The sequence below is a fragment of the Bufo bufo genome, chromosome 3 (genome assembly GCF_905171765.1).
Source record: "Bufo bufo chromosome 3, aBufBuf1.1, whole genome shotgun sequence".
In the NCBI taxonomy this organism is placed as follows: Eukaryota; Metazoa; Chordata; class Amphibia; order Anura; family Bufonidae; genus Bufo; species Bufo bufo.
The window spans coordinates 350,830,267-350,853,171 of record NC_053391.1 but is presented as its reverse complement, the minus strand read 5'-3'; the positions used below and the strand labels follow the sequence as shown (position 1 = coordinate 350,853,171).

The 22,905-nt window shown below is 42.4% G+C and overlaps 1 protein-coding gene across 2 annotated transcripts in view; it reads left to right on the top strand.

Annotated features, from left to right (window-relative positions):
* The window catches only part of LOC120995333 (mannosyl-oligosaccharide 1,2-alpha-mannosidase IA-like), a 115,860-nt gene that overhangs the window by 30,524 nt on the left and 62,431 nt on the right, over window positions 1-22,905 (top strand). For both annotated transcript variants that reach the window (XR_005777573.1, XM_040424462.1), the window contains exon 5: window positions 7,675-7,769. Coding sequence is in view for 1 of the 2 variants with exons in the window: in XM_040424462.1 (XP_040280396.1) it covers window positions 7,675-7,769 (95 nt within the window). In the remaining variant the exon portion in view is untranslated. The remainder of the gene's footprint in view (window positions 1-7,674; window positions 7,770-22,905) is intronic.

Here is a 22,905-nt window from a genome sequence, read left to right as displayed (position 1 = left end):
ATTAATTAAATATTCTTCTGAAATACTTTGTTCTTTACATAGTTGAATGTGCTGACAACAAAATCACACAAAAATAAAAAAATGGAAATCAAATTTTTCAACCCATGGAGGTCTGGATTTGGAGTCACCCTCAAAATTAAAGTGGAAAAACACACTACAGGCTGATCCAACTTTGATGTAATGTCCTTAAAACAAGTCAAAATGTAGCTCAGTAGTGTGTGTGGCCTCCACGTGCCTGTATGACCTCCCTACAACGCCTGTGCATGCTCCTGATGAGGTGGCAGACGGTCTCCTGAGGGATCTCTTCCCAGACCTGGACTAAAGCATCTGCCAACTCCTGGACAGTCTGTGGTGCAACGTGACGTTGGTGGATAGAGCGAGACATGATGTCCCAGATGTGCTCAATTGGATTCAGGTCTGGGGAACGGTCGGGCCAGTCCATAGCATCAATGCCTTCGTCTTGCAGGAACTGCTGACACACTCCAGCCACATGAGGTCTAGCATTGTCTTGCATTAGGAGAAACCCAGGGCCAACCGCACCAGCATATGGTCTCACAAGGGGTCTGAGGATCTCATCTCGGTACCTAATGACAGTCAGGCTACCTCTGGCGAGCACATGGAGGGCTGTGCGGCCCTCCAAAGAAATGCCACCCCACACCATTACTGACCCAATGCCAAACCGGTCATGCTGGAGGATGTTGCAGGCAGCAGAACATTCTCCACGGCGTCTCAAGACTCTGTCACGTCTGTCACATGTGCTCAGTGTGAACCTGCTTTCATCTGTGAAGAGCACAGGGCGCCAGTGGCGAATTTGCCAATATTGGTGTTCTCTGGAAAATGCCAAACGTCCTGCACGGTGTTGGGCTGTAAGCACAACCCCCACCTGTGGACGTCGGGCCCTCATATCACCCTCATGGAGTCTGTTTATGACCGTTTGAGCAGACACATGCACATTTGTGGCCTGCTGGAGGTCATTTTGCAGGGCTCTGTCAGTGCTCCTCCTGTTCCTCCTTGCACAAAGGCGGAGGTAGCGGTCCTGCTGCTGGGTTGTTGCCCTCCTACGGCCTCCTCCACGTCTCCTGATGTACTGGCCTGTCTCCTGGTAGCGCCTCCATGCTCTGGACACTACGCTGACAGACACAGCAAACCTTATTGCCACAGCTTGCATTGATGTGCCATCCTGTATAAGTTGCACTACCTGAGCCACTTGTGTGGGTTGTAGACTCCGTCTCATGCTACCACTAGAGTGAAAGCACCGCCAGCATTCAAAAGTGACCAAAACATCAGCCAGGAAGCATAGGAACTGAGAAGTGATCTGTGGTCACCACCTGCAGAACCACTCCTTTATTGGGGGTGTCTTGCTAATTGCCTATAATTTCCACCTGTTGTCTATCCCATTTGCACAACAGCATGTGAAATTGATTGTCACTCAGTGTTGCTTCCTAAGTGGAAAGTTTGATTTCGCAGAAGTGTGATTGACTTGGAGTTATATTGTGTTGTTTAAGTGTTCCCTTTATTTTTTTGAGCAGTGTATATTATAATAATAATAATAATAATAATAATAATAATAATAATAATAATACATAATACTATGAACAGAGGCATAACTTGAGGCCTCAAAACAAATCTGTAATAGGGCCTCCCATGTACTAAGTATTGTGTATATAATATTAATGTCTTCTTGGTGGCATATAGCCATTTCAGCACCGTCAGGCACCACAGCCCCAATGAGCTGCTACCCCTTAAACCTAAACCCCGATAAAAAATGCTAGAAGTCGTAGCAGCTAGTCTATTTTCTGAAGCGCTACATGATTGTGCTGATGCTTGTTACTGAACTCTTCGTAGCTTTATGAATATAATTAAATGTTGCAGCTTTATTGAATTAAACAAATTAAAAAATGAATAGAAAAGTGAATATTGGGACACATATAATACAGCAGCTTCAGACTGCTATTTGGTACAAATATACCTATAAAAATAGAGCAAATAATAATCTGGTACAATGGTTCCCTGTGTCAAAGGGGCTGTCCAGCCGTTAATATTAAAAGGGTTGTCTCATCATATACCCCCATTGTCTTATAGGTGGGGGTGCACTGCTGGGACCCGCACCTATATCAAGAACGGAACCCCACAAGTGAAGGAGTGTGCACTGCGCATGCGCAACCGCCCTCCATTCATTTTCTATGGGGCCGGGGGAAATAGCCGAGGCCCCATAGAAATGAATAAGAGCGGGGGCCACGCATGCGCGGTACGCTCCCATTCACTTCTATGGGGAGCCGGCCTGGTGGTGGCCGGACTGGAGTCCTCCAGCCACCACCTTGCGGGGCTCCGTTCTCGATATAGGTGTGACCTAGTGGTGGGACCCGGACCTATAAGACAATGGGGGCATATCCTAGCGATATGCCCCCATCATCCATGATGAGACAACCCCTTTAATGACCTATCGTCGGCAGGGGTGTTAGAATGCTGTTGGAAGAGGAGGCGGTGCTTCATCCAGCAATTACACTACGCTGCCGCTCCACTGGAGACGAGGTGTAGTGTGAAGACTAGGAAGTGGCACCCGCACAGAGCACCGCCTCCTTATCTCACAGCTGATCGGAGGGGGTGCCGGATGTCAGACCCTCACTGATCAGATATTGATGCTGATCAGATATTAATATTGGGGCTGGACAACCCCTTTAACAAATCAGAGCCCTGTATTCTTCTATGGCTTTCTGCTCTTCTATGGCCCTGTGCACTTTTATGGCTTCCTGCTCTTCTATGGACCTGTGCACTTTTATGGCTTTCTGCTCTTCTTAGGCCCTGTGCTCTTTCATGTCTCTCTGATTTTCTATGGTGCTATATTCTGTATTTGCTTTGGAAATCAGCTGCCTAATACTAATGTTCTGAAGTTTTAGTGCTATTTTCATTGCTTTCTTCCATCTCCCGAACGCAGTTGATTACAGCGCATACATATGATCATGAAATATTAATCAAACATCTCAGGGTTATCGTCTCAGCTGATTCCATCTTACACACTGGAGATTACATTAATCAAAGTCTCAATCATGTAAAACATGTTGAAAGAACTATGAAGTGGATTTTATAATGATCTGTCTCTGATCCACATTGGTAAAGAATTATTCAGTACTGCTTCCAAATAAAGAATTTCATATACAATTCAGCCATGTAACATTTTGAGCACTTGAATATGTGGTTTACGACTTGGCGAACTCTGAACAAGTGGGCCTGAGAGCCATGCAACACTTTTTAATTGTGGAAAATAAAGTAAAGAAAGTACCATGAGGTCTTCTGAAGCGTGAGTAGTATCCTTTTCATCTAACAACAAATATTTAAAATGTTACATGGCTGAATGGTATATGAAGTTTGAGTATCTGAGTCAAAGTGAGACTCTAAGTCAGCCAGAAGTGGAAAACACATGGGAGTACCCTGATTGATTATCCAAATAAAGAATACAATTTCTGTTAAAATTTTATGTGTCTGCTACATGCAGATATATGACCTAAAGCTTTTGGGTGCCAATGGAAAATCTGTAACTACAAGCTAATAATTACTGCACACAACCACCTTCATTCAACTTTGTGACTAAAATGCGTGCTCTAGCAGAGATCCTGTGGAAATAAAATATAGTCTACAAAATCTGTAAGAGGCGTTCATATACAGTTGAAACCAAAAGTTTACATATACTATATAAAAAGACACATATGTATGTTTTTCTGAATATCTGACATGAAATCAGAGCAAACCTTTCCTGTTTTTGGTCAATTAGGATTACCATAATTATTATTACTTGCCAAATGCCAGAATAATGAGAGAGAGAGAGAGAGAGAATGTTTTAAGGCATTTTTATTACTCTCTGCAATATCAAAAGCTTACATACACTAATATTTCTATGCCTTTACACAATTCTGGACTGCACATATGATGATGTCATGTGTTTGGAAGCTTCTGTTAGGTTTGTTGACATCTGAGTTAATTAGAGACACACCCATGAATGTATTTAAATGCACACCTGAAATACAGCTTCTTTGTGTAGCATCATGGGAAAGTCTAAAGTAGGCATCCTCAAACTGCGGCCCTCCAGCTGTTGTAAAACTACAACTCCCACAATGCCCTGCTGTAGGCTGATACCTGTAGGCTGTTCGGGAATGCTGGGAGTTGTAGTTTTGCAACAGCTGGAGGGCCGCAGTTTGAGGATGCCTGGTCTAAAGTAATCAGCCAGGATATCAGGAAGAAAATTGTGGACTTGCACAAGTCTGGCTCAACCTTGGGTGCAATTTCAAGATACCTGAAGGTGCCAAGTTCATCTGTACAAACAATTATACGCAAGTACAAACAAGACGGGATTGTTCAGCCATCATACCGCTCAGGAAGGAGATGGGTTCTGTGTCCCAGAGATGAACGTGCGTTGGTCCATCATGTGCATATCAACCCAAGAACAAAAGCAAAAGACCTTGTGAAGATGATGGCGGAAGCTGGTAAGATTGTGTCAATATCCACATTGAAATGAGTACTGTATTAACATGGGCTAAAAGGCCACTCTGCCAGGAAGAAGCTATTACTCCAAAAGAAACATAAAAAAGCTAGATTAACGTTTGCGAATGCACACAGGAACAAAGACCTACATTTTTGGAGACATGTCCTGTGGTCTGACGAAACTAAAATTGAACTTTTTTTGGCCATAATGACCATCGTTACGTTTGGAGGAAAAAGGGAGAAGCTTGGAAGCCTAAGAACACCATCCCAACTGTGAAACACAGGGGTGGCAGCATCATGTTATGAGGTTGTTTTGCTGCAGGAGGGACTGGTGCACTTCACAAAATAGATGGCATCATGAGGAAAGAAGATTATGTGGAAATACTGAAGCAACATCTCAAGACATCAGCCAGGAAGTTAAAGCTTGGGCGGAAATGGGTCTTCTAAATGAACAATTACCCAAAGCATACTGCCAAACTGGTTACAAAGTGGCTTAAGGATAACAAAGTTTTTCGAGTGGCCATCACAAAGCCCTGATCTCAATCCTATTGAAAATTTATGGGCAAAGCTGAAAAGGCAGGTGCGAGTAAGGCGACCAACAAACATGGCTCAGTTACACCAGTTTTTTCAGGAGAAATGGGCCACAATTCCGACCAACTATTATCAGAAGCTTGTGGAAGGATATCCAAAACGTTTGACCCAAGTTATACAGTTTAAGGGCAATGGTACCAAATATTAATGAAAAACTTTTGACTTTGCAGAAAGTAAAAAAAATGCCTTAAAGGGAACCTGTCATGTGGATATTTGATTATAATCTAACTAATTATATACAATCATTAACTACTAAAAAGTACCTTAGATGTATTCACTTACTGGTGTGACAGATGGTTATCTCATAATATACACACAAAGATGCCGCATGCTAATGAGCTGATTTGAGTCCAGTGTGATGTCATTGAGTCCAGCGTATATTTAATTCAGAGCTATAGGCACTCCCCTGCCCACCTGCTGCTGGTTCATATGGAAACAAACTGTCATTCAGCAGCAGATGGGCGGGGAGAGTCAGGAGCTCATGAATATTCATGACTCATCATTATCAGCTGGAGCTTTTCAATACAAGATGTTGGCAGATTGACTGGGTCAATTAAAGAAAGTGACCCAGCATTTTGCTAAGAGAACCAATCACTTATTTATGTTGTCCTTAGTTAGGACACCATAAAACTGGTGACAGGTTCCCTTTAAAGCATTCTCTCTCTCTTTCATTATTCTGGCATTTGGCAGATAATAATAATTATGGTAATCTTAATTGACCAAAAACAGGAAAGGCTTATTCTAAATTCAGATATTTTTATATAGTGTATGTAAACTTCTGGTTTCAACTGTATATCACACAGGTCTACCTAAATTCAATGCTGCAGGTATTAAAGAAATGCAAAAACCGAAGGAATGCACCAACCAAATTATGCATGCAAGTGCTGGCAATTATAGTTGATAATATGTGTTCTTTATTGCTCTCGAATTATGGACACAACACCTGAACATCCTGCAGTTCATCAGAAAATGAGTTAGAGCACCACACTTCTGGTTCTGATGAACCATGGGAGGTCAGAGTGTTGTATCCATAGTATGGGCACAAAAAAAGCTCCTGTATTATTTTGAAAATTGTCTGAATAATATTTTTTTTAAACAAAATGGCCTACCTAGGTACAGAGGTGTGATTACATGAGTGATCATTTATCTTCTCACTCCTTTTCTGGAAAAAATACCCCCTTAAGCGACAACCAGTGAGCAAGTATGAAATATAGCCTTTAGAAATCGAGTCAGAAGTCAGAGCTACAGGTAAATGCAGACCTCACTGGGACACCTTCCTAACAGCTGTATCCTGAGCCTGAGATCTATCCATAAGTAGCAAGGACGTACAGTATGAGATATGTTCTTTGCTAGTGAAGTGACACCCTGCAAGTACGTATGAGACAGGCAAAGTGTTAAAGAGCACATTTCAGTTGGATCAACCCTATCAAACCAGGGATACTACTTGCGAGGATTAATCCTGCTGATTGAAATGATATCTGTCTTTTTAAAGTCAATTGCGGCAAATAAATATTTGTATTCTTTATGCAGATGATGGCTTTAGTGCAACAGGGGGCCCTAGCCACTCGGTGCACCTCGGTTCCTCTTCATTCTAGGTTCATAAGAAATAAAACTTTTTTTTTCTTGGGAACTCCCCAATCGATTTTCACAAGACATGTTATTTCAGTCAAATCAATCCTACCAGACAGTATTTCTTGTTTAATAGGATTGATGCTGCTGGCATGTACTCTTTAAGTTCTAACTGAAGTGTTTATACTGCAATGATAATGATGGTATTGCCATAATCGTACCAACCCATAGAATAAAATTATTCATACCACACAGGACATGGTGTAAAAAAACACAAAAAAACAATAATGAAATTGAAATTATTTTTCTATTGTCCCAAAAAATTAAGAAAAGTTCATCACTAGACCATATGAATGGCTGTAGTGTCCACTGTGGGATGCAGGTCTTTAGACTTGGTTAAGGGTGACGGGTGTCTTAACTGTAATCCCTTACAAGAAGCAAAGTCTGCTTAACTGTAGTTGCAGGTTACCTTCCTGACTACTATGCTTGGCCATGCAGATTCTTCTTTCTTTCTTTCTTTCTTTCTTTCTTTCTTTCTTTCTTTCTTTCTTTCTTTCTCTCTTTCTTGCTGTAGCAGTAAGTTTTATAGAAATTAGTTAGTCTCTGGTTCCTGAGACCTAAGCAGAAGGAGCACATGGACTTTCTTTCTTCTTATTCACACACTTACTCTAACCTACTCTCTCTTCAGGAAGTAGGACTAGCCCACTCATGCCCCTCCTGTCCCTGACAACCCTACCATACTGTGCTGTGTCTACAAAACATTTAATAACATTACATTATATAACATCACAATAACATCACAGACCACTTGCAGATATCCTGCTCAATGGCGTACTGCAGTTTGTTAACAGAAAAATCAAAAAGTTATAGCTCTTGGAATGCTTCAAGGAAAAATATCGTTCAATCCTAAAGGTCCAAAATAGACCAAACCTAAATGGTAAAGTGTGTTGTGCAGTTATACTTTTTTAATCAGTGAAATAAATGTGAATTTCTGCAAAACCTGAACAGAAATAAGGCAAATATTGCATCTGGTTCCAGGTGTTCCGGGAAAAAGCAATTAGTCTTGGGAAGAAGCTGTTACCAGCATTTAGCACACCTACTGGTATCCCTCGTGGTATTATCAGCCTTGGAAAGTAAGGATAATATTCTGCATGTTTTTTTTTTGTATATTTGTTGCTTATAAATATGTCTCTATTATGTATTAAATGACAGTGAAATAAAAGTACCTTAAAAATGGAGGAATCGGTAACTAATGCAGCCAACATCTGGGTAATGGAGCTCCAATTAACAGTTGTATATTGTGGTAATACATCTAAAGACTTTCAAAGGATCATATTTTCACATGATGGCAAATGCACCCTGAAGATAACTTCAGACTGTTCTTATTGGACTGTCATCTTTGATTTTTGTTATCATTGATTTGTGTTGGTCTAACTGAGCGGAGTCTGTTGAAGGAATAGACTTTACTGTAGATGACTAACTGGCCTTTCTGGGTGACAGCAACTGCACAACCAAGACATATTGGAAACAGATAAGGTCAGGGCCACCAGAACAGTTTCTATTTCAGGAGATAAACCACACGTCAGGGTCATAAAGACAAAGTAGTCATCACTTACTAGTGTTGATCGAGCACCAAAGTGCTTGGGTGCTATGGTGCTCGAGTAGAACACTTTGGAATGCTCGGGTGCTCCACAGATCACGCAAGCAAAATGGAAGTCAATGGGAGAACCAGAGCATTAAATCAGGCACCCCCTGCTCTGAAGAGGGGAGGGTGTCTGGTTCACAGGAAAAGGTCAAAAATTGATGGAAACACCACTGAAATGGTTTAGGAAAAGCATGGGGAGGATGTCTGGATTGATCTTGGACTCCCAGGTCGCTGCTGGGAACGATGTTGTCCGAGTAGTACGCCACTTTTACAAACTGACAATAATATGCAGAAAACCAAAGATAAAATCGATTTTAGAGGAAAAATTGTTAGGAAACATTCTTTCCTGTATATTTACTTGTATACAGGGTGGGCCATTTATATGGATACACCTTAATAAAATGGGAATGGTTGGTGATATTAACTTCCTGTTTGTGGCACATTAGTATATGTGAGGGGGGAAACTTTTCAAGATGGGTGGTGACCATGGCGGCTATTTTGAAGTCGGCCATTTTGAATCCAACTTTTGTTTTTTCAATAGGAAGAGTGTCATGTGACACATCAAACATATTGGGAATTTCACAAGAAAAACAATGGTGTGTTTCTGACCACTTATAAAATGTGTTCAATGTGCTGCCCATTGTGTTGGATTATCAATGCAACCCTCTTCTCCCACTCTTCACACACTGATAGCAACACCGCAGGAGAAATGCTAGCACAGGCTTCCAGTATCCGTAGTTTCAGGTGCTGCACATCTCGTATCTTCACAGCATAGACAATTGCCTTCAGATGACCCCAAAGATAAATGTCTAAGGGGGTCAGATCGGGAGACCTTGGGGGCCATTCAACTGGCCCACGACGACCAATCCACTTTTCAGGAAACTGTTCATCTAGCTGGCACGTTCCCTGAGTTTTTCCAGCAAGATGGTGCACCACCACATTATGGGTGTCAGGTCCGAGCATTCCTATATGAACAGTTTCCTGGAAAGTGGATTGGTCGTCGTGGGCCAGTTGAATGGCCCCCAAGGTCTCCCAATCTGACCCCCTTAGACTTTTATCTTTGGGGTCATCTGAAGGCAATTGTCTATGCTGTGAAGATACAAGATGTGCAGCACCTGAAACTACGGATACTGGAAGCCTGTGCTAGCATTTCTCCTGCGGTGTTGCTATCAGTGTGTGAAGAATGGGAGAAGAGGGTTGCATTGACAATCCAACACAATGGGCAGCAGCACATTGAACACATTTTATAAGTGGTCAGAAACTTGTAAATAACTCATGAAAGAATAAAGTTACATTAAAACCAAGCACACCATTGTTTTTCTTGTGAAATTCCCAATAAGTTTGATGTGTCACATGACCCTCTTCCGATTGAAAAAACAAAAGTTTCCCCCCTCACATATATATGCCACAAACAGGAAGTTAATATCACCAACCATTCCCATTTTATTAAGGTGTATCCATATAAATGGCCCACCCTGTATATACAACCTTTATTACACATAAAGGAGGGCATCATACACACCCTTGAAAAATTATGATTGATGGCCTGCTGGTGACCCTCTAAAACATTAGGGGCGAGTGCCTGCTGCTGATCTGACCATCTAAAACATTAGGGGTAAGGGTCTGCTGATGAGCTTACCCTCTAAAACATTAGGTGCGAGTGCCTGCTGCTGATCTGACCATCTAAAACATTAGGGATGAGGGTCTTCTGCTGAGCTGACCCTCTAAAACATTAGGGGAGAGGGGCTGCTGCTGAGCTGACCATCTAAAACATTAGGGGCGAGTGCCTGCTGCTGATCTGACCATCTAAAACATTAGGGGTGAGAGCCTGCTGCTGATCTGACCATCTAAAACATTATGGGTGAGGGCCTGCTAGTGACCCTCTAAAACATTAGGGGTAAGGGTCTGCTGCTGAGATGACCCTCTAAAACATTAGGGGCGAGGACCTGCTGCTGATCTGACCATCTAAAACATTAGGGGCGAGGGCCTGCTGCTGATATGACCATCTAAAACATTATGGGCGAGGGCCTGCTGGTGACCCTCTAAAACATTAGGGGTGAGAGTCTGCTGCTGAGCTGACCCTCTAAAACATTAGGGGCGAGGGTCTGCTGCTGAGCTGACCCTCTAAAACAATAGGGGCCAGGGCCTGCTGCTGATCTGACCATCTAAAACATTAGGGGTAAGGGTCTGCTGCTGATCTGACAATCTTAAACATTAGGGGCGACAGCCTGCTGCTGAGCTGACCCTCTAGAACATTATGGGCGAGGGCCTGCTGGTGACTCTCTAAAACAATAGGGGGGAGGGTCTGCTGCTGAGCTGACCCTCTAAAACATTAGGAGCGAGGGCAGCCTAATAAGCATGTTGATATGATGGAGGAGGAGGAGGACGAGAAAAGGAAGATTGAACCTTATACCCTTTTTTGTGGTGGAAGGGGTGCATGGGAATACAGTGTATTCAATACACCATACAAGCCACATTTAAAGTGCTTTTATGTTCAGCCGCTTTCCTCTGGTGGAGTAGAGAAGTCAGGGGCAATCCAGGTCTTGTTCATTTTGATAAGAGTCAACCTGTCAGCATTTTCAGCTGACAGGCGGATGCGCTTATCAGTTATTATGCCCCCAGCAGCACTAAATACCCGCTCTGACAAAACGCTGGCGGCAGGGCAGGCCAGCACCTCCAAGGCGTAGAGCGCCAGTTCGTGCCACGTGTCCAGCTTGGACACCAAATAGTTGTAAGGCACAGAAAGATCACTGAGGACGCTTACACGGTCTGCTATGTACTCCTTCACCATCTTCCAAAACTTTTCCCTCCTTGTGACACTCGGCCGCGCATCAGGGTGAGGTTGCTGGCGGGGTGTCATGAAACTGTCCCAGGCCTTGGAGAGTGTTGCCATGCCTCTGTTGGAACTGCTGTGTGTTCCCCTCGTCTCCCCTCCTCGGTTGCCCAAGGAACTACATACTCTGCCGCCAGTGTTGTCAGCTGCAAATGAGATCAGTTGAGATGAGATGTTCTCTTTGTAGCGGGGGTGAACAACCAGTAATCGGTGTTGGCCAAAATGCGTATAATGCGATGGTCGCTGGAAGGGCAGCATAACATAAAGTCAGCCATGTGTGACAGAGTCCCAACAGGCAAGACTTTGCTGTCCTCATGAGGAGGATGACTCTCAATCTCCTCATCCACTTCCTCCTCTTTGGCCCATCCACACAGATGGAATAAACCTGCTATGGGTACTACCCTCTGTAGCGGAGGCAACCGTCTCCTGCTCCTCCTCATCATCATTATCCAATTCGCGCTGAGAAGACAAACTGAGGGTGGTCTGGCTATCACCCTGTGTACTGTCTTCCCCCATTTCCACCTCTTCCACATGCAAAGCGTTCATTGTGAGCAGCGAGCGTTTCAGTAGACACAGAAGTGGGATGGTTATGCTGATAATAACGGCATCGCCGCTCACCATCTGTGTTGATTTTTCAAAGTTGTGTAAAACCGCACAGAGGTCAGACATCCATGCCCACTTGTCGCTTGTGAAGAGCGGAAGCTGACTGGAAAGGCAACGACCATGTTGCAGCTGGTATTCCACTACTGCCTTCTGCTGCTCACAAAGCCTGGCCAACATGTGGAACGTGGAGTTCCAGCGCATGCTCACGTCGCACAACAGTCAGTGAGCTGGCAATTGCAAGCACTGCTGCAGCATTGCCAGACCGACGGCAGCTGTAGAGGAGTTTCGGAAATGGGCACACACGTGGCGCACCTTCACCAGTAGCTGAGGCAAATTGGGGTAGGTTTTGAGAAACTGCTGAATCAGTAAGTTGAACATGTGGGCTAAGCATGGTATGTGTGTGAGCTTGCCGAGCTTCAAAGCCGCCATCAAGTTACGGCCATTATCAGAAACAACCTTGCCTGGTTGTAGGTTGAGTGTCTGGTCCCTTATACCCTGCCACAGCTCTGCGGCGGTTTGCTGTTTGTCACCTAAGCAAATTAGTTTCAGCACTGCCTGTTGCCACTTTCCCACTGCAGTGCTACACTGCATTCAGCTACTGACTGATGCCTGGTGCTGCAAGATGAGAATTCAGAGGTGGAGTAGGAGTAGGGGGGTTGCTGCCACTAATGTAGGTGGTGGCGGAAATCCTGATGAAGTAAGACCTGCAATCCTTGGCGTCGGAAGCAACTGTGCAATCCCAGGGTACAACTAGCTCCCGGCCTCCAGAATTTTCACCCAGTGTGCCGTCAGGGAAATGTAGCATCCCTGGCCAAAAGCACTTGTCCATGTATCAGTCGTTAAGTGGACCTTCCCATTAACTGCGTTGGTCAGGGCACGGGTGATGTTATGGGACACATGCTGGTGTAAGGCGGAGATGGCACACCGGGAAAAAAAGTGGCGGCTGGGGACTGAGTAACGACGGATGGCCACCGCCATCAGGCTGCGGAAAGCCTCTGTGTCCACAAGCCTAAATGCCAAAATTTCCAGGGCCAGCAATTTGGAAAGGTGCACATTTTGTGCTATGGCCTGTGGGTGGGAGGCTGGGTATTTGCACTTTCGTTCATGGTATGGACATGGGTATGGACATCTGTACGCTGCGCTGGGACACAGAAGTGGATGTGCTAGATAATGGTGCTTGAGAAGGTCCAGGTGCAGGGCGGGAGGCATCCAGGCCTGTGTCTTGGACAGGGGATTAGCCAGCACGTAACACAGGGGAAGAGGAGGCAGTGGGATGACCCACAGACACTGATTGTGGACCCAAGCGTTCGGCCCACCTATTAGAGTGCTTTGATGCCATGTGGCTGATCATGCTGCTGGTGGTGAGATTGCTAGTGTTCACGCCCCTGCTTTTTTTGGTCTGCCACAGGTTCCAAATGACAATTCTTTTATCGTCCGCACTTTCCTCAAAAAAGGGCCAGACTGCGGAACACCTACCCCTTGGCAAGGGAGATTACTGCAAGGGGGTGCTCCGGGGAACAGTTGTGGGCCTGTTTGTTGTGGCCAGCCTTCTCCCTTTTGCCACCCAATTGCCTCTTCCAGCCTGTTGCGGTGCTGCAGTTCCCTCCCCCTCTGTACTGCTGTCCTTGGTCGGCTTACCACCTTCCCAGGTTGGGTCAGTGATTTCATTGTCCACCACCTCCTCTTCCACTTCCTCACTCTGGTCATCCTCCTGACTTGTTGACCTAACAAGAACCTCACTTATTGACAACTGTGTCTCATCCTCATCATGAACCTTTTGAGACACTAATTGCGGTTGACCTATTGACAACTGCGTCTCATCATAATCATCCACCTCGTGAAACACTAATTGCCGTTCCCCACCATCCTCTTTTTCTGACTGTGGATGCTCAAGAGTTTGGGAATCAGTGCACAAGATCTCCTCATATCCCTCTTCAAGCGGACTTGGCGAGAGGGCCAAATCAAGGAATGGCGATGAAAAGAGCTCCGCGGAATATCCGAGTGAGGAATCACTTGTTTGCCAAGACTCTCCATGGTGGGAGGAAGGAGGATCAGGGTGAGGATTCTGTTGACCAGACTCTTGGCTACTGAGACTGGACTTTGCGGAAGACAGGGTGGTGCTTAACCGACTGGAAGCATTATCTGCTGCAATCCAACCGACCACCTAGTCACACTGGGGTGACTTCAAGAGTGGTGTCCTGCGCCACCCTGCAAACTGGGAGATGAAGCTATGTATTGTGGATGAGTGTGTTTCTTGTGCTCTGGCAGCAGGCACAGTTTTACGGCCTCTGCGTGCACCATCAGCAGCACGGCCACTTCCCCGTCCCTTACTGCTCGCCTTGAGCATATTAAATGCTATATATGCTTGCAAGTATGTCACACGTACAGTAGAGCAGGTTTTGTAAGTGTATGCGCAAATAAATTTAACTGAATGTCACAGATATTTAGGATGTGCAAACGTTATACAGATGTAGCGCAGGTAATGTCGCTGTCACCAGCAGCAAAAAAATTAAACAGAATTTCACTGATATTTAGGATGCGCGAATGCTATACAGGGGATGTAGCGCAGGTAATGTCGCTGTCTCCAGCGGCGAAAAAATTTAACCGAATGTCACTGATATTTAGGATGCACAAACATTATACAGGAGATGTAGCGTAGATAATGTCGCTGTCAGCAGCGGCCGAACAATTGCGCTGAAGGTCACAGATATTTAGGGTGCGCAAATGTAACACAACAGATGTAGCAGAGGTTGTGTCACTGTCAGCAGCAGCCAAACAATTCCACGCAATTTATGCAGGTTGCGCTAATAATATATATTGCAGCCAGATAAAACAATAGTCCTTAAAAGGACTTTTTGGGTCTCTAACACCTTTCAAGACTAAACCCTGCCTAAAAACAAAATAAAAATCCTGTCCCTACACTATCTGTCCCTTCTGCTGCAGCTCTCCCTGACTAAGACTGAGCCGAACCACGTGTCATCGGGTGCTATATAGCACCTGATGACGCGTTTCAGCCAACCAATCACTGTAATGCCAGTAACCAATATGGTTACGGCATTACAGTGAGTGGCAGTACTTCCCCCGAAACGGGCGGGGAGGAGACTCAAGCACACGCGGTGTTCGGCCGAATACTACGATGTGCCGAGCATCACGATGCTCGAGTGAAAATGGTGTTCGGCCGAGCATGCTCGCTCAACACTATCACTTACCGAGTTAGAATATTTGTTACTAATGGCTCATTCACCATTGTCTATTATGGATCCCTATTAATATAATCTTTTTCTTTACAGTTGAATGGTTTTATTCACATTTCATATGTTTTCAATGCACTTTTTTATGCGCATGCTTGTTTCACAATATGCATACATTGTACCATTTTTAGCCGATTGATGTCAATGGGTTGGATTTTAAAATGCAGGTTATTTCGTTTAAAAAAAAGACTACTGAGGGGCAATCAAATAACTATGTATAAATATATCAGGGGTCAGTACAGAGATCTTTCCCATTATCTATTTATACCCAGGACTGTGACAAGGGGACATCTTCTACATCTGGAGGAAAGAAGGTGTCTACACCATTATAGAAGGGGGTTCTTTACTGTAAGAGCAGTGAGTCTATGGAACTCTCTGCCTGAGGTGGTGGTAATGGTGTACGCACTAATTGAGTTCAAGAGGAGCCTGGATGCATTTCTGGAGTATAATAATATTGCAAGTTATAGTTACTAGATTTTTGGAGAAGGGTCATTGGTCCAGGAGTTGTTCTGACTGCCAAATTTGGAGTTTCCCTTAGGCTTCATGCACACGGACAAGAATAGGACAGGTTATATTTTTTTTGCTGACCACGGAATGGAGCAACGGATGCGGACAGCACACGGAGTGCTGTCCGCATCTTTTGCGGCCCTATTGAAGTGAATAGGTCCACATCCAAGCCGCAAAAGCTGCGGCTAGGATGCGGACCAAAACAACAGTCGTGTGCATGAGGCCTTAAGATGAGGAAAATTAGCTTCTACCTCATGAGAATTTTTTGCCTTCCTCTGGATCAATGTTGCAGGATATTAGGCTAGGGCGGATGGCCATATATCTTTTTTCAGCCTTACAAACTATGTTACTATGTTACTATACTTCTCATGTGTGTATTTGTTCTGTTCTTTATCATCCATGTTTCTGCAACATTACAAAAACAGCAAAAAAAAATTGTTAATGAAAAAACAAAACAGCTTGGAACATGATATAGAGTAAAAAAAAAAATACAATATGGAAATAAAAATTGAATAAATTGTGAATAAAATTGGACTAAAATTATTCCAAATGTTTTGTCAGCAATTTCCACTCCTACAGAATACCGAAACTGTAAACTGTAGGAGGATATTAACAACCCCATTGCATTTATCATAATATGATTCTTCTTGCAGTTTTCTCTAAAGGAAACTCATCAACAGTATATCCTATATAGTGATCCCTCAAAATACAATGGCCTCAGGATACATTATTTTCAACATACAGTGGTCTTTTCTGACCCATCGTAAGTTAAAACTAGACTCAACATACAATGTCTCAGACTGAGACCCAACCAATCATCGGCACTTCTCTGGTAAAATAGCTGTATTAGATGCTAGTTAGCAGCTATTCCTGACTGTTATAAGTAATGACTTGTTTTATCTGTCTTAAAGGGAACCTGTCATCAACTGCATGATAACCTCAGTGAGGGCAGCATAAAATAGTGACAGAAATGCTGATTTCAGCGGTGTGTCACTCATGAGCTAAAAGTAACTGCTTGATGAGAACCAGCATCTTAATGATTGCAGCCCAGGCCTTGAAAAGAGTCAAATCTACCTGAGAAGAGTCCTGGTTATCCATAATCTCCTGCTCTCCCGCCCACCTGCTGATGATTGGCAGTTCTCTCCTAGAGAGAAAGGGAGAAAACTAGGTAGAAGACTGTCAGTCATCAGCAGAAGAGCAGGACTTCATGAATAACCAGGACTCTTCTCAGGTGGTCGTGACTCTTTTCCAGGCCTAGTCTGCAATGATTGTGATGTTGGTTCTCAGCAACCACTTACTTTTAACTTTTAAATGACAGACCGCTGAAATCAACTCACCTGTCGCTACTTTATTCTGCCTTTAGTATGGGCAGCATAAAGTTGAAGACAGGTTCCCTTTAATTATCTGCTTATTTTTCTTAAATCTTCATGTTCTCTTATCTTGGATGGCATTTTGTTGCTTTGGAACCAATTACTCAAGTTATAATGGTTTCAACATTCAATGGTCGATCTGGAACTAATTAATCTTGAGGGACACTGTATATATTATAGGCTATCTGTTCGATGGATTATTAAGGTCCATACACATATAATGTGGCACCCATATTTGGCTATGGGACAACATTGTCTGTGTGTCTGTGTATTTCTATAGGGAGGGACATACAGGTTTTCTTTCTCATAGATTCTTAGAGAATCAGCAACCCCCAAAATAAATAAATAAATGTGGCTTGCTTCAGTGCATACAATGTTATGGAGATAGTCTTCCCTAGAAGCATAGCTTACCAAGGAGAATATGGTGCTAAATGGAGGCACCATTTTGCAGCACACCTATAGGGACAGCATTTCTTATGGCAAAGTGGGTCTATAGACTCCTATAAAGTCCCTTTCCATGTAACTGCCAATCCATTACCCAGGATAGCTCAAAATTACAATATCAAAACAATAGAAACCAGGGCCTTTATTTATCCCCATACAAAATGTTTTATTTAATGTTAACAAAAAACAGATATGAATACAAATGACTTCCCAATCCAATATCAAATGCAAATGCCAGTCGATCCCAACAATAAGGTGCACATAATCCAAAGTCAATCCATACTGCCATAAATAATACAACTAGGGATGAGCGAATCGACTTCGGATGAAACATCCGAAGTCGATTCGCATTAAAACTTTGTTTTAATACTGTATGGAGCAGGAGCTCCGTACAGTATTAGAATGTATTGGCTCTGAGAGACTTCGCACAATAACTTCATAAATTAATTTGTACTGTAAAAAAACATTTCCCGAACTCGGGTTCGGTTCTAAGTGCTACGTTGGAACTGAACCCGAGTTCGGGAAATGATTTTTATAGTACAACTTAATTTATGAAGTCATTGTCCGAAGTCTCGCAAGACTTCGTGAAGCAATAACTTCGGCTCATCGGAGCCAATACATTCTAATACTGTACGGAGCTCCTGCTCCGTACAGTATTCGTACAGTATTAGAACGAAGTTTTATGCAAATAGACTTCAGATGTTTCATCCGAAGTCGATTCACTCATCCCTAAATACAATCTACAATGAAGTACACTTTCACTTTAAATAATAAAAAATAACCGTTCAGGGAGTGTGGTGTATGAATTATGTCGCTATAATGCTCACAGTGTCAGTAACAAGCATACTACATCTATACGTCCTTGTAACACCATAATTACTAAATGGGAACCGTGAAAAACTTCTAATGCCATACCGTTGTCACTTCATCAGGAGGGAGGAGTATCCAGACGAAGCGATATACGTGAAACGTGGTTCGAAGTGTGCCACAATCTTAACGATAAGTGGGCTTATTTATCACTAGTTATTTTCACCACATTAGAAAGTGTTGCACTCTTCCCATTTAGTATTTATGGTGTTAGAAGATGTGCAGATGTAGTATGCTTGTTACTGACACTCTGAGCATTATAGCGGCATAATTCATATGCCACAGTCTCTGCATGGTTTCTTTTGATTATTTAAAGTGACAGTGTACTTCATTGTAGGTTGCATTATTTATGGCAATATGGATTGACTTTGGATTATGTGCACCTTATTATTGGGATTCACTGCCATTTATATTCGATATTGGATCCCAAAGTCATTTATATTCATATTTGGTTTTAGTTAACATTAAAGTATTTTTAATGTGCATGTATAAATATATACGGAGTCAATGCATGGACCATAAAAAGCCTAGCCAAACAAGACTTTATGTAATCTCTGCTGCTCTACTATAAAAAGCATTTTCCATTTCTTTAAATAATAGTTATTAGACATCATTCTAAACACTGCTGAAACTGAGAGGGCGATTCCACATTCACAATTCCCACCTCAGACATTCTTAACATAGTTTTTGAGAAATGGTTGAGGTACTTACAGAGCAGCGCTGGGAGAGCACATACTAAAAAATGATAAAATGGTTTGTAATAGGCACGATGTCTTTCCTAAAGCACTTGAAGAAGGAGAAGAAACAATGATCCTGGTTATGACTCAATGCACAAATGTGTAATTTGCTGTCACTACTAGTATCCTTTCCTTGACAAGATAATTTCAGCTTAAAGATTATTGAAACATTTAATCAGTGAAAGATCTAATAACTACTTCATGTGTCGCCCCATCTGTATTTCTCCCAATGCCTTTATTCTCTTCTAACCCAAAGTATAAAAAATAAATTTGCACTTAGTACTTCTCTAGAAATCACCACACTTTACAAATTCTCTCTTTAATGTTTATTTTAAAATTAGTTTTTTCCCCCTGAAAGTTATATTGAAGCTTCTTAATGATTTATAATGGACATTCATTTTACAGTTGATGTATGGAATTAATCTACAGAAAAAGTTGAGTTAGGCTACATTCACATCTGTTCTGTCATTTCCATTTGGCTGTTCCACTGAAGAAATAGAAAAATGAAAACAACTGCAGGACTGGATCTGTCACCAATGGCACCTGACAGATCCTACTGACTATAAAGGGGTTTCCTTTGGGTATCAGTTATGGTGTCCATCATTTTGTTGGAGCAAATAATGCTGCATGCAGTGGTATTTTATCCATGCATTTTGTACAGAATCTGAATGGCAGATTGTAACACAGCCTTAGGCTTTATTCACGCTTTGTTTCTGAAGTTCATTGTATGCACTAAGAGAGAGTATGATGTAACTGTCAAAAGTATCCATAGGCCGCCATCTACCTGGTGTATACCGACGTGGCATGTGCCATGTCGGTATAAGCTGGCATAGTTGTTTTCTTTTTTCGCATTGGGTCCCTTATGTTACCATATGTTTATACAGTAGCATACATTCATATGTTGCAGCCTTCCATTGGAGGTATACATTGGGTAATCCAAAAATACCATGAACGGAATGCCCAAACCAAGAGATAATAGAGCTGTATTAGTCCTGGATATAACCTGTATTATAATCCAAAACTGTATTAGCAATTCAGAGATGAATTCTCCCAGCATTCCTTTCTGGTTCAATGTGTTTGCTCTGCTGATTTTATTTTTGTGAGGTACAGTCTATATACAATGCAATTGGAAAGTCTTCAGATCCTTTCACTTTTTTCACATTTTGCTATGTTGCAACTTTCTCCTAAAATTTTTAAAAAATCCAGTTTTTGCCCATCAATCTGCACTAAATACTCCATAATGACAAGGTGACAAAAGAATGTTCGAAATCTTTGCTAATTTATTGAAAAGAAAACACAAAAATATTGCATTGACATAAGTATTCAGACCTTTTACTCAGTACTTAGTTGAAGCACCTTTGGCAGAGATTACAGCCTCCAGTCTTTTTAGGTATGATGCCACAAGGTTTGGTTTGGATATGGAGATTTTCTATCATTCTTCTCTGCAGATCCTCCAAGCTCAGATGTCCCTCAGAGATGTACAATTTGGTTCTAGTCAGGACCCTGACTGGGCCTGTCACAATAGGGACTAGTGTTGGACGCGAATATTTGAATCGCGAATTTTAATCGTGAATATCGCCACTTCGAGAATTTGCAAAGATTTAGAATATAGTTCTATATATTCGTATTCTCAAATATTCTAGATTTTTTTTTTCATCAGTAACCTCCCTTCTTGCTTGTGGGCCAATGAGAAGGCTGCAATGTCTTTGTCTGAGCTTAGCAACACCCCTAGCAACCAATAGTAAAGTTGCCTACCCCTTACTACGGTATATAAGAACCTCCCCAGCAGCCATTTTCTGTAGTTTTATGGAGTTCTGAGAGAGACAGCAGTGTCATTGCTGTGTTCTTTGCTTTACAGTTTAATTACATTAGATAGTTAGTTAGTTAGTTACCTTATATATATATATATATACAGTACAGACCAAAAGTTTGGACACACCTTCTCATTCAATGAGTTTTCTTTATTTTCATGACTATGAAAATTGTGGATTCACACTGAAGGCATCAAAACTATGAATTAACACATGTGGAATTATATACATAACAAACAAGTGTGAACCAACTGAAAATATGTCATATTCTAGGTTCTTCAAAGTAGCCACCTTTTGCTTTGATTACTGCTTTGCACACTCTTGGCATTCTCTTGATGAGCTTCAAGAGGTAGTCCCCTGAAATGGTTTTCACTTCACAGGTGTGCCCTGTCAGGTTTAATAAGTGGGATTTCTTGCCTTATAAATGGGGTTGGGACCATCAGTTGCGTTGAGGAGAAGTCAGGTGGATAGACAGCAGATAGTCCTACTGAATAGACTGTTAGAATTTGTATTATGGCAAGAAAAAAACAGCTAAGTAAAGAAAAACGAGTGGCCATCATTACTTTAAGAAATGAAGGTCGGTCAGTCAGCCAAAAAATTGGGGAAACTTTGAAAGTAAGGGCTATTTGACCATGAAGGAGAGTGATGGGGTTTTGCGCCAGATGACCTGGCCTCCACAGTCACTGGACCTGAACCCAATCGAGATGGTTTGGGGTGAGCTGGACCGCAGAGTGAAGGCAAAAGGGCCAACAAGTGCTAAGCATCTCTGGGAACTCCTTCAAGACTGTTGGAAGACCATTTCAGGGGACTACCTCTTGAAGCTCATCAAGAGAATGCCAAGAGTGTGCAAAGCAGTAATCAAAGCAAAAGGTGGCTACTTTGAAGAACCTAGAATATGACATATTTTCAGTTGTTTCACACTTGTTTGTTATGTATATAATTCCACATGTGTTAATTCATAGTTTTGATGCCTTCATAGTCATGAAAATAAAGAAAACTCTTTAAATGAGAAGGTGTGTCCAAACTTTTGGTCTGTACTGTATATATATATATATATATATATATATATATTTTACAGATAGTTAGTGGGAGATAGTCAGTGTAGGTTAGATTGTGATATAGTGTAGCTGATAGGCTCCAGTGCAGGGTGTTAGGTAGTGTGATAGGTTCTGCTGTCCATACATACATGTTACAGATATAGTGCTGTGTTGTTACAAGTTTTACAACAATACTTAGTGCAGCAATCAGTAATATGTAGTCAGACTTGCTAAAATGTGAAGTTGCACATATTGCGCTAAAATTTTCGCATCATTAATTGCTGATTTGCGCAATCGTGAATATATTGGAGCACTTTATCTGCGTATAAAGCTATTGTAATGTTCTGCCATGCCAACCATTTTCTCCAGTCTCAGGAAACTTCTAGCAGCTTGAAAAATGTAGCAACAGTGACCCACGCCTGTTTCGAGTGCGCAATACGCGCATATTAAATTGCCGATTTTCGCAATCAAGAAAATAATCGCGAATTCTATATGATGAATTTTCCCCAATTATTTCGTGAAATATTGCGAATTCGAATATTGCCCCTGCTGCTCATCACTAATAGGGACCAGTGATCCCTAAACTTCTGCCTAGCGCTGTCCCCACCTATTTGCACAATCCACCCTAAACGGCTGCCCACAACTGGATGGCAGCCCCTACTAAATAAGTGCGGGGTCCAAATCAGGGAAGGGAGTTCAGGGAAACAAATAATAAACAGCTAGTGACAGAACAGCACAGAAATCAGACAACAAAGAACAGAAATGTACCAAGCCAAGGTCTATACCAGGGAAGTCCAAATCTAAACAGAAACAGCGAAGCGAAAATAGGGGTAGCCAGGGGCCAAAACCGGGATATCTCATCAAGTCCAAAGGGTCAGGCAGAAGGCGGAGTCAGGGTACAAATTTGAGGTCCGGTATACAGAAGTCAGTATTGCAGTAAATGCGACCTGTGACGTTAACACGCCTGTGCAAAGTTCCTTTCCGACCATATCTACTTCCGGATTGTCAGAGGCTGCAGACGAAAGCGACTCACACAACCTATGAAAACCATAGTTGCAGAAAAAATAAGTATTAAGGTGGGAATTAATATGGTTATTGATTACGTACTTTGGAAGCACAATATAAGCCACCCAGTCAGATTGATTATCTGAAATGTAGCACCTC